The following is a 12,451-nucleotide window of genomic DNA, read 5'->3' as shown; positions in this document are numbered from 1 at the left end:
CAAGGCTCGTTCTGGTTCTTTTCTGTTTCCCCTTTATCCTTTATCCTGACCTTACCTCCTCAGCAGCACCCAATCCAGTGTGTCTGGTTTATGTCTTTAGAAAAGCAAATAATTCTGAAAATGGTAGTATTGTTTTATATATATTTTTTCAGCTTACATAAATGGTAATATCCAGTAGGTCTAATAGTATTTCTTTCCTTTTTAGCCCAATACATATCTTCAGATGGAGCCACGTTGCTGCATGTGCTCTAGTGTAAGGCTTTGGGCTGCTGCATGGTGTCACATAGAATTCGCCCACCATGTGGATCCCTCCCTTCTTCTAGCACCCAGGACAGAGGTTGCCTCGCCCTTTCCAGTAACATGCGTGATACTATGATGAAAGAACTTTCTGGTTCACGTTTCTCGTGTGTGTGCGACTTTCACCAGGATTGACTGAGGAGGGTGGGTGCTGAGTCATAGGGCCACTCATACTTAATTTCCTGAGTGCTACCAGTTTGCTCTTCATAATAAATGCACAGTGCACATTACAGCCAGCTGTGCACAGGGCTTTCACAACCTACATTCTTCACAGCATGTGTATTACCCAATTTCCTAATTTTGCCCATCTAACAGGAATATATTGCATCCTGTGGATACAGTGTTTTTGTTTAATTACCGAAGAGGCTGAACACTGCTCCCTCTACTTCTCTAGTCCAGCTTCTTCAACGGACAGCCCATTCATATATTTTGCTCATTGTTCTATTGAATTTCCTGCCTTTTTTAGCCATCATGTCATATTATCTTATTTATTTATTATTTTTATAGATTTAGAGGGCACAAGTAAAGTTTTGTTACATAGCTATATTGCATAGAGTGCAGGTGGGCTTTGAGTGTAGCCATCACCTGAACAATGACATTGTACCCACTGGACAGTTTTTCACCCCCACCCCCAGTCCACCCTCTCACTTTTCTGAGTCTCCAGTGTCTATTACTTCACTCACTATGTCCATGTGTACACATTATTTAGCTCCCACTTATAAACAACAAATGTCTTGCCCTTTTCTCATTTATTTGTATGAGTCCTTGGTATATTCCAGATTAATCCCTCTGGCTGATGGCAGTCTCTCTGGCTTACTGTGGAGATCAGCAGCCTGTGGCTTTCCTCAAGGCAACGGGGGGAAACCAGAATTACCGCCAAATTACACTTCCTTCACCTATGTCCTAGGCAAAGGCCCCTGCCCTCTCTTCTACTCAAAAGTGCCAGTGCTCCATCTCCCTGCCACTTCTCCAAGCACCGGCCACAGCCAGTGGCCATGGGAGTCTTACTGCTTTTAATGTTGGTTTGACAAATCCATTGACCTTCCTTTGGTGTTGGTGTATCTCTGAGGCTATCTTTGGAAACAGTGACCCAGTGCTAATTTGACATTTTACCTAGAGCCAGAAGACAGTGTGCCACACACCAGTTTTGCAGGGAAAAAGATTTAAGAGAAAAACATTTAAGTACTTTTCACATTGTATAGTGAAAGTATATTAAAGTGGGGTTTTCAAGGAAAAACATATGATTATTGTGTTTGTCACATCTAATGGTTGAAAGCTGCTCTTCTTGTTTTCTCCAAGTCCTTATCATTTTCTTGGTTGGTGGCAGACCTCACACAAGGCCTAAACCATTAAACAGAAGGCAGGGTCATGACAACAGCTCAAGCGCTTCTGCACCACCAGTTGTGGGAGCAAAAGATTGAAATCTGAATGGTTCGGGAATAACGAAAACTGTAGCTCTTGTGTGCCGAATGGCCTGTGGTTCATTATTTTTGTGAAGAAATCTATAAAAGGAGGCAAAGCTGGTGTTTTCCTTGTGTGGTTTTTTTCATGGCCATACTCTATCAGAATCTCTGGGGGTGGGGCCCAGGCATCCTTGTTTTTAAAAACTCTTCAGGTGACTTCAAAGACAGCCAAGGTTGAAAGCCAGTGCCAACCTAGACAACAGGTTTTTAAATCCAGCTGCACATTGTACTGCACAAGAGGATCCTGCTTCCCGACTCCCACTCCCAGAGGTTCCAATTTAACTGCTATGGGATACAGCCTGGGCACTGGGATTTCTAATGCTGCTCAAGTGATTCTAACATGCAGCAAGGTTGAAGAGCCTTGGCTTTTGAGAGTGACAGTTCCTTTCCCCAACATCTCTCACACCACAGTGTTATTTGGTTTCATTCCATCTGATTTGTGAGCGTCCCACTCCAATAGCGGCTACTTATTTATTTTTTGTCCTGAAGCCTCGCTTGGGATTTTTCACATTTATCAGTTGTTTATTCACAATTGCTTTTTGTATCTCATGCTTTCTTTGGTATTCTTTTTTCCCTACACAACAGTTTCCTTTAGTTCTTTTAGCAGGAGTCTGGATGGAGCTATACATTTTCTGCACAGGTTTTAGAAAATCTATTTTTTTTTTTAATCTTCTGTACTGACGGTTTGGCTGGGTATGGAATTCTGCCTTGATGGACTCTCCCACTCTGAGGGCATTGTTCCATTGCCTTCTTTCCTCAAGGGCTGCCAGTGAGAGGGCTCTGCCAGGCTGTTAGGTGTTTTAGATAAGGTCTCTTTTTTGTCCAGTTGCTTTTATGCTTTCTCTCTTTGCCTTTTGTTTTTGGCAGTTGCATTCACACAATGTTTGAGTGTCAAGTTATTTATTCTTAGCCTGCTTGCAATTTGTTATTCTTCCCTCTTAGCATTCAACTCTTAGCTCAATTCCAGAGCATGTTCAGCTATGCCCTCTCTTGGTGTGCCTCTTCTCCATCCTCTTAAGTGTATACTAGATGCTTTTAGAACCTCCCCCATGTTTGTCTCCTAACCTCTCTTTCATACTTTCCATATCATTGTCTATCCATCTGCACTATGTTTGAATTCTTTGCCTTTAAGTTATGTCATATTAATTTAATTTAATTTAAATGTTTTTAAAGATGGGGTCTTGTTCTGTTGCCCAGGCTGGAGTGCAACGGCACAATCATAGCTTACTACAGCCTCGAACTCCTGGGCTCAAGCAATCCTCCCACCTCAGCCTCCCTTGTAGCTGAGACTACAGGCATGTGCCACCATGCCCAAATAATTTTATTTTTTAAAAATAGAGATGGGGTCTCATTGTGTTTCCCAGGCTGGCCTCAAACTCCTGGACTCAAATGATTCTGCTACCTTGGCCTTCCAAAGTGCTAGCCCCCTTAAAATTTAGATTTTGATGTTTATATTTACCTCAAGAAATTGTATTTGCTTCATTTCAAAATCTACACATTTTGTTTTGGTATTTTCTTGTTTTTGCTTATGAATTTTATTCCTTATTTTATCTTGTTAATAATTTTAAGCATACATATTGGCTTTATACTTGTTATTTAAATTTCTTGATATGCTAATCCTTCTCTTCCTTTTTTAGCTGACTCTTCCTCTCAGAGACTCACTTTGTTATTGTTCATGTGGGAATCCTTGTCTTTTGGAGATGTGGATTAAAATATTTATTATTGAAATGGCATGATGCCTAGGGTTTGCTTCAAAAGGATTGGGAATTGAAGGAGTGGGTGGGGTTTAGATAAAGCAATATTGGGTTTGGGATTTGTAGTTTTTACTTATGAACTCATCTTCACTGAGGACTTTTTCTTTTGGGAATTCTTGTGTTCTGTGTTGTGAAAGTATTGCAAGAGAGAATTTTTTTGTTTTTCTCAGCTACTTATCCTCATAAATTTAACAGATGCTGGATAAGATATTTAAAAATTGATAACTTGTCTTTGAGATTTTGGCAACATATGGTTAGTATAAATTGGGATTCCACACCCTGCTTAAGAACTTAGGATTCTTTTACCCAGAGCTTAAGTAGACCTCAGCCTCTTTGTTGCTTCTCTGGGCTGCTGGGCAGATTCATTTTAGTTCCCTTTTACACCAGCGGGCAGTTTTTTCAGGGTCCCAGTTTGTAATTGAAGTCTCACTTCTGGCTCTCAAACTTGGGGGTACAAGGGAAATCTCCATTCTGAGCCAATGTTTATGAGGTCACCATGATATCAGTTATTTTTATCTTTCAAGGTCAGTTCTATATTTATACATTTTCCAGCATTTGTATGTATGTGTTTGTAATCTGAGTTCTGCCATGCTGTTGGTTTTTTATTGTATATAGGAAATAACTTAGCTTTTTGCATTTAAATTTGTGGTCAAGAATTTTCTTAATTGTTCTATTCTTGAATTTCTTAGATAGACAACATCACTTGAATGTGTTTATAAAAATAATAAAAATTTATTGTTTGCCTATAAACAATATTATCCATCATTGTTTCATTATTTCACCTATTATTTCAAATTTTCCTCAGATAAATCTCTGTTTTATTTACGAGTCTCCACTCTGCAGGTGGAGGATTGAAGGCTTGGAGCTGTTAGGTGACTTGCCCGAGGTCATGTCCAGTGAGTGGGGTATGGGGTTTGCAGCTCAGGTACAGCCACTCTGAGTCTGCAGAGTTAATGCCTACTCCATGGCATCTCCCTAAATGATTATGATACATTTGCTGTGAAAAAAAAATACATTTTTCTGTGTTTTATTGACGTGGCTAAATGTTCCAGAACAGTCTTCTAGTACAAACCTCCTGCAGGATAGAAAGTTGGCCTGCACCCAGTATCCAGGTGCTCCTCCACACTCCCAGTCTCACCTGAACTTAGGTTGAGGCCAGGTACTTGGAGCTGACCAATGAAATGGGAGTGAGAGTGAAACGGAGGTCTTGTGTTAGTCAGTTCTCAGGCTGCTGATAAAGACATAACCAAGACTGGGTAATTTGTAAAGAAAAAGAGGTTTAATGGACTCACAGTTCCATGAGGCTGGGGAGGCCTCACAAACATGGCAGAAGGCAAAAGGCGCGTCTTATATGGAGGCAAACAAGAGAGAATAAAAACCAAGTGAAAGGGGAAACTCCTTATGAAATCATTAGATCTCATGAGACTTATTCACTACCATGAGAACAGTATGGGAGAAACAGCCCCTGTGATTCAATTATCTCCCACAGGGTCCCTCCCACAACATGTGGGAATTATGGGAGCTACAATTCAAGATGAGATTTAGGTGGGAAAATGGTCAAACGGTATAAGGGCGTGACAAAAGGACCCAGAAGCCAACGAAAGAGCTCCCAATGGTCAAAGCTGGAAACTTTGAGTAACAAAATAACTAAATAATTAATAATTAAATATGTAATGAAAATATTTAACAAATAATTAGCTAAATTATTAAATAATTAATCCCATGAAGATTGGATTATAATCCAAGTATGCAACAGATATCCATGAGTCCATACTGATACAAATAAATGATTCTATAAATAAATACATGGGGAAAAATAAACAAATTCCCCTCACAGCAGATCTCCAAATAATTTAGGTAGCCATTCTCCTGCAAGGAGATAAAGCATGCCTTCCTTTTTTAAAGTGTAGCCTACAGATGGTGAGTTCCAAAAAATACAATAGAGAAAGCGAGGGGAAAATCACTTTATGGTGGAGAAGCCTAACCAACACTGCCCCAGCCAGATGACCAGGACTAATACTAGCAGTGATAAGCTATGTTGATAGTATGTACTCCAGACAGGATGGGATGGGAATAGCACGTTCCCTCTGAAATCTTCCTTACAAAAACTTACCATTCCAGCAGGATCATGAGGAACACATCAAAATGTCAATGTCGCCAAAAACAAGGCAAGCCTGAGAAACTGTCGCAACCAAGAAGAGCCATGACTAATTGTAATGTGGTAACCTGGATGGGGTTTTGAGACAAAAAAGATATTTTAGGTAAAAATCGAGGATAGACCAAACATAGACTTTAGTTAATAACGATGTATCAGTATTGGTTAATGTATCAATAATTGTTATTGCCATAATAATTAATTATGACAAATATACCATGCTAATGTAAGATGCTAGGAACAATAAATTTTGTGTGGGTTATATGAGAGCTCTTTGTGTTTTTTCCAATTTTTCTGTGAGTCTAAAACTATTCTAAAATAAAAATGTTTATTTTTAAAAATTCATTAAGCATATCATTAGTCATCAAGGGAATGCAAGCTAGAACCACAATGAAACACCACTTCACAGGCACTTGAGTGGCATAAAAGACAAGGATCAGTAACTCCAAATGTTGGGAAGGAAGTGAAGTGCCTAAAACCCTCATACACTTTGGGAGGGAATGTAAAATCCCACAACCAATTCAGAAAACAATTTGATAATTTTTTATAAATCTAAAAAAACCCATTTGCATTTGACCCAGAAATTTCACTTGTAGTTATTTACCTAAGTAAAATGAAAGCATATGTCAAACCAAAATCTTGTATATGAGTGTTCTTAGTTCTATTCATTATAGAACCAAACTGGAAACAACCCAATCAATGTCCTCAGCTAGTAGTGACTGGATAAACAAACCGTAGTCTATTCATGCAATGAGACACCACTCAGCAATGAAAAGGAATGAATGACTCATGCATTCTACAACACAGATGCATCAACAACATTATATTAAGCAAGATGTACTGTATGCTTCCATTTATGTGAAATTCTAGAACAGGCAAAAATAATCTGTAGAGATAAAAAAGCAGATCATTGGTTGCTGGGGCAGAGGATGGGGGAAAGAGGCTGACAGCAAAGGGACGAAAGGGAGCTCACCCAGTGATTAAATTATTCTGTATTTTAATTGTGGATGTAGTTACCCAAGTCTACAAGTTTATCACAACTCATCATATTGGGTATTTGAAATGGATGGATTTTACTGTGTGTAAATTGTACCTCAATAAAGTTGATTTTTTAAAAACAAAAGCAACAAAAAATAATATTGAGAGTCTAATAGGTATTGCATTATTTATATCTTTTTTTTTTTTTTTTTTTTTTTTTTGAGACAGGGTCTCACTCTGTCTCAGGCTGAAATGCAGTGGTGCCATCTTGGCTCACTGTAGCCTTGAGTTCCCAGGCTCAAGCAATCCTCCCATCTCAGCTTTCCTAGTGGCTGGGACCACAGGCAGGCAGGCACCACCACACATGGGTAATTTTTTTTTTTTTTTTTTTTGGTAGAGATGGGGCCTTGCTATGCTGCCCAGGCTGGTCTCAAACTCCTGCACTCAAGTAATCCTCTCCATTTCCCCAACTTCTGGGATTACAGGCACGAGCCACCGTGGCTGGCCAGAATTTTAAAACATTATGGGAACAGAGTGTGGTGGCTTATGCCTGTAATCCTAGTGATTTGGGAGGCCTAGGTGGGAAGGCTGCTTGAGGCCAGGAGTTGGAGATTCGCCGAGGCAACATAGCAGAAAACTTTGTCTCGACAACATCACCACCCAATTAACCAGGCATGGTGGCGTTAGCCTGTGGTCTCATCTACTCGGGAGGCTGAGGTGGAAGGATGGCTTGAACTTAGGCGTTCAAGACCACGTCGGTCATATGGCGAAACCTCATTTCTACAAAAAATACAAAAATTAACCAGGCACGGTGGTGCGCACCTGTTGTCCCAGCTACTCTGGAGGCTTAGGCAGGAGAATCACTTCAATCCGGGAGGCGGAGATTGCAGTGAGCCAAGATGGCACCACTGCACTCCAGCCTGGGCGACAGAGGCAGACTCTGGCTCTTTAAGAAACAAACAAGCAAACCAACCAGCCAACCAACCAACCAACCCACTGCGGGCGCCCTCGTGTGTCCTGGTGTGTTTCCTGCTCTCTTTCTCCTCCCGTGTGTGTACCCACAGCAGTAAACGCCCGTAGCGTGTGTCTTATACGTATTTCCAGCCCCCCTGCTATCTCTCTGAGCTCCAGAATCTTTTCACAAAAGTCCACTTGACGTCCTCACTTGGCGGCTCAAAATCTCCTTCAACCCAACGGACGGAACTCAAGCTCACCGTCTTTCACTCAGCGCAGTTTCCTGGTCACCTCTGTCTGAAGGAACAGGCGGCCGAGGCTGCAGGCTCCTTCCCTCCAAGGGCTGTCTGCACTCGGCTCACTTTCCCTTGCAGACTTGTCTCCTGCCAGGTCTCGTTCTCCGCCTCTGCTGCCCACAGTCCTGCCTAACACGACTCTGCCCCCAGCCCCTAGGGCTGCGTAGCCCTCTTGCCTCTCCTGAGTTAACCTGGCATGCTGGGTTCCCTCCTTCACAGCCAGTCTGACCGTTTTTGAAATGTTCACCCACTCAGGACACTGTTCTGTGGTTTCCCGGAACAAGACCAGCTCCTGAGGCCCCCGCCCTGAATTCACACACCCGGGGCCTGGGCCTGACCTCCCCCTCCATTCTCGGAATGGGCCCAGCTCCCTTCCAGGCTGGGCCTCAGCACCTGTTCTTCACTCGCCTGCCTCGCTCCCTTCCCCTCCCAGCCACATCGATTAATTCAAATTCCAAATTCCATATTTCAGTCCAAATACTCCCCGCAAGTCTTTCCTTCACCATGCTCATATCTAATCAAATTAAACCTTGCTATTCACTACTCTCACGGCACCACACCTCCCTTTTGCTGGCACTTATTGTAATATTGCATTTTTTCTCAATGATTAGATTGATCAATCAACCATTGACTTCTATGAACGGGGGGAGGGGGGCATCTTGGCGGGCCCCATTTGACAGGCAAAGGACTGGGCCAATGACATTCCAAGTCTAGTCAGGCCTGCCCCAGCTGGCCCCGCCCCTGACCACACCTGTCACGTGACAGCCTCAGCGCCTTATAAGACAGAGAGCGCGGGCGGTGAGCATTCTGCTTTCTGCCCGGCTCTGAGGCGGGATCGCTGCGTGCTCCCTCCTGCCTGCCTGGTCCGGTGCGCGTTTGAAGGCGACGTCGGAGCCACAGCCGTGACCCTGTGGACACCTCCAGCTCCTCGGGCCTCTGTTAGTAGAAGACAGCCAACTGCAGGGAGATCAGGTGTGTGTCTGGGTGTCCTTGAGGGGTGGGTAGAGTTTGTGCGGATACAGGTGGGGACAGAATCCTCAGTGCCCTGGAAAAGCTGAGGCCACCTCCCTTGTCAGCCTTGCCTTCTTCGAAACTCTGTTCCCCATCCTCCATTTTCTTTCCGTCTTCCGCTAAGTAGAGATGATTTCTCCAGGAGGCCTGTTAGTCTCCCCAGTACCAGCTTTGTCTGAAGAAACTGGGATAAGTTAATCAGGCCGCCTCTAGGCCAATCCCTGTTAGCTACTGGCTCCTCCTTGGAAATCCCTTACAGTGTAGAAGTCTCCCCCCACCCCAACCCCCACCCCTGCCCACACCTTCACGTGATCCCCTTGGCGGCGCCCCACGGGCTTGGTGCAAGTGTTCTGAGGCCCGCAAGCGGCAATGGCCCCGGAAGACGGGGTGAGGTAGGATCCGCATTGCTGCCTGGTGCTTGGGAAATGAGGCTGCGGTTTAACGCCCCCTGCCCCCCGCCGCCCCACTGATGCATTTTTCTCCTCACCCTCTCCCGCAGATTCCTCATGGAGGAACCAAGGCGTTCGAAACGACTTCGCTCCACCGCCTTTAACCAAGGTACGGTCAAATGCCTGCCACTCTCCTTTTAGTTTTTTCCAGATTTTTACTTTACCTTTGGCATTGACTTATAGAACTTAAGTCCTTCTATCTCTTCGAGAATATTAATTATAGATATCAAATTTTGGGTGGGAGGTCCATTTCCCTTAACATTTTGAAGACATTTTATATTATCTTCCCTATTTAATTGCTGTTTTTGAGCTGTCTGATTTTTGAGACATGCTGAATCCTGACCCTTTCCATAAGGCCTTTCATCTCTTTCTCTTTCTCCCTCTCTGGAAGCTTTTAGGATTTTGTCACCAGCACTCTGGAATTTTATGGGGATATGTCTTGGTGACCATATGCTTCTAATTTTCTTATATGTTTTCTTCCTTCTTTTCCATCATTTTGGATTTTTGCTCTCTTTTCTGGGAGATCTTCTCAACTCTATCTTCCAAAAATTTCCATGGAGATTTTCATTTCTGCTCTCATATTTTAATTTCAAAAAGCCATAGTTTTTCTGAATATTTCTTTTAAAAAGTACGCTATAATTGATTCATGGGCATAATTCCTTCTATCTCTTCGAGAATATTAATTATAGATGTTTTTAGAAAGTCTCATCTCTGGAATAAACTGTTTCCTCCAAGTTGGCTTTTCTTGTGTTATTGTTCTGTCTCATGTTAGAGCCTTTCCTCTGATGTTTAGTAATCTCTGATTACTGCTTATATTTTTAAAATGGGACCCAGAATAAGCTGATGGGAGCTCCAAGCCCATGGATGGGGCTTGTTGATTGGGTTCCACAGAATATATATTGTTGAGCTATGAAAGTGGGCAACCCTAGATGTCAGTTTCTTGGGACATTTTCTTAGGCTACACAGGTTTCCTAGTGAAGAGGCTTCAGATGATCCTCAATGCCTGCTCTGTCATTGATAAAATTTCTGTAGATTTGTCTAGTCCTGGGCTTCCCATTCTGTTCCATTGCTCAGTCATTTATCTGTGTGACCACTTCCCTTCCCTGCCAAGCTAGCCTATAGCCACCCCAGGCTTTTTTCCACCCCTGGAAGCCATGCAACCACCCAGGCCCCTCTGTCACCTAGAATCCTCTACCTGCTACTAATTGTCTCCCGTCTTTGCCGTGCTAAATCCCACCCATCCTTGATGTCCCCAGCTTATGTTAACTTCTCCAGCAAGACTTTCTGATCATCTCCTTCCCAATACATGTTAAGATGCTTACTTGAGCTAAACACTAATCTAAACATTTCTCTTGTAGTAACTCAGTTCTTGTAAGGACCCAAGGGTTGGTATGTTATACCAATTCATGAAAAGGGTAACGGATGCCCAGATAAATGAAACCGCCTGGGAAAACAGCCCCAGCATTCTGGATCCAGTGGCACCTCCCTCATGATACCTTTCATCTCCCAGCTGGTTACTCATTAGCATCATTCATTTTTAGGTGTTTTGTTTTTCTCTCCTACTGAAGTTTAAGCTCAGGCAGCCTGCCATTTTTATTCAAATTCAGCCTTCCTAGTGAACTGTAGACTCATTTTCTTATTAGTAAAATGGTGATTATAATATCCAACTGACAAGGTCATTGCAAGGACTTCAGAAGCTTTTGGAAGGTGCTGAGCCCAGGATAGGCCCTTAGACAGACAGCTCCTGAGGGCTCACCCTGCAGGCATCTCCTGACCCTCACTCTTTGCCAGGGGTCCCCTGGGCCCTCCCCTCCTTGAACCCCTCTCCTGGTCTCCCTTCCCGAAGGCTTCCTGGGAAGCCCGTGCTCCATCTCCTCACACTCTGCTTCTCTTTTATCTTCAGGTGGGCCTCCTATGGAGCCAGGCTGCTCTGGTGTGGACCGTGAAGATGCTGCCGAGCCAGTCCAACCTGAAAAACCCATTGCTTATGTGATACCTATGAGACGGGAGCCCCCAGCTCGCACAGAGCCGGCTCATCCTGCAGGAAGAGGCCGGCGCCGGGGAGGAAACTGGCAGGCAGGTCGAGGCCGTGGCACTGGGGTCGGGCTCCGCAGGGTCCCCCGCCAGAGAGAGGGGCCAGAGGTGTACATCCGGCTAAACTACCGTGGAGACCCAGGCCACCAGGGGGAACCAGAAGTCAGGCAGACCCTAGCCCTCTCTTTTATCGAAGCAGCTCCTATGCCTGGAACTGTGCAGGAAGGCCCTGGCTCTCACGCAGCCCAGCCTGAGGTGGGGCTTCAGGAGCCGCCTCCTGCCCCTGGGCCTGCAGCTGTGGCCAGGCAGCCCATGTTGGCCCTCTATCCCTGTATTGGGTTCAGGCCTCTGGGTGGCTCCGGTCTTTTGCGCGTCATGCAGACCTCCAGTGGCACCTACGTGCACGGGGTCCCGGTGTTCCTTGCCCACATTACACACTGACCTCTGTCACCCATATTGCTGCCAGCCTCCCTTTCTTCCACCTGGACTTTCCCCAGCCCCAAACTCCATCCCCATTTCTGTTCCATTCCTCCCCGCTCATCTCAGCCAGAGCCCTCACTTTGTGTTGTCAGGAGCCTCCAAGCCCTCCTCCCAGGATCTTGACAGTAGTCCATCTGCTTCAATGCCCCTCTTGCCTCTGCTTTGTATGTTCTGTCAAAGATATGCATGCATGAAGTTCCTCAACGCTTGTTCAAATAAACAAGCAGCTCCCCAAGTCCTTTTAATGTTCTTATATTAAAAGCCAATTAAAGATACTTGGAATAAAAAACAAGGTTGTTGGAATCCTGTTATGTTGATGGTTTAAATGACAGAATGGGTAGGAATGAGGAATAAATCAGTGAAAACTAGATATTTGGGCAAAAGAGAGATGGATAGTGTGACAGAACAGTCATCTGTGGAGCTCTCCTGGGATCTGTCTTCCTTAGGATCCACAGGTTAGCTAACGTGGAGTTCCCCAGGGATCCATTGTCCTGGGGATCAGAGGTCATATAACATGGAGTTCTCCTGGGATCCATTGTCCTGAGTATCCGCAGGTCATGTAATGTGGAGCTCTTCTAGG

The 12,451-nt window shown here is 44.2% G+C and overlaps 1 protein-coding gene across 1 annotated transcript; it reads left to right on the top strand.

The window, feature by feature from the left end:
* Positions 1-11,260: 11,260 nt before the first annotated feature.
* On the top strand, positions 11,261-12,152 carry PRR20G (proline rich 20G). Its single transcript, XM_032271894.1, has one exon. The coding sequence runs from the start codon at positions 11,272-11,274 to the stop codon at positions 11,830-11,832; it is 561 nt and encodes a 186-aa protein (XP_032127785.1). The 5' UTR covers positions 11,261-11,271; the 3' UTR covers positions 11,833-12,152.
* Positions 12,153-12,451: the final 299 nt, after the last annotated feature.

Source organism: Sapajus apella, unplaced genomic scaffold, assembly GCF_009761245.1.
Source record: "Sapajus apella isolate SASKATOON/1434 unplaced genomic scaffold, GSC_monkey_1.0 scaffold260, whole genome shotgun sequence".
NCBI classification, from domain to species: domain Eukaryota; kingdom Metazoa; phylum Chordata; class Mammalia; order Primates; family Cebidae; genus Sapajus; species Sapajus apella.
This window is presented reverse-complemented; position numbering and strand designations above follow the sequence as displayed.

Coding starts and splice junctions, on each gene's coding strand:
- PRR20G (XM_032271894.1), top strand. CDS start 11,272: ATGGAGCCAGGCTGCTCTGGTGTGGACCGTGAAGATGCTGCCGAGCCA.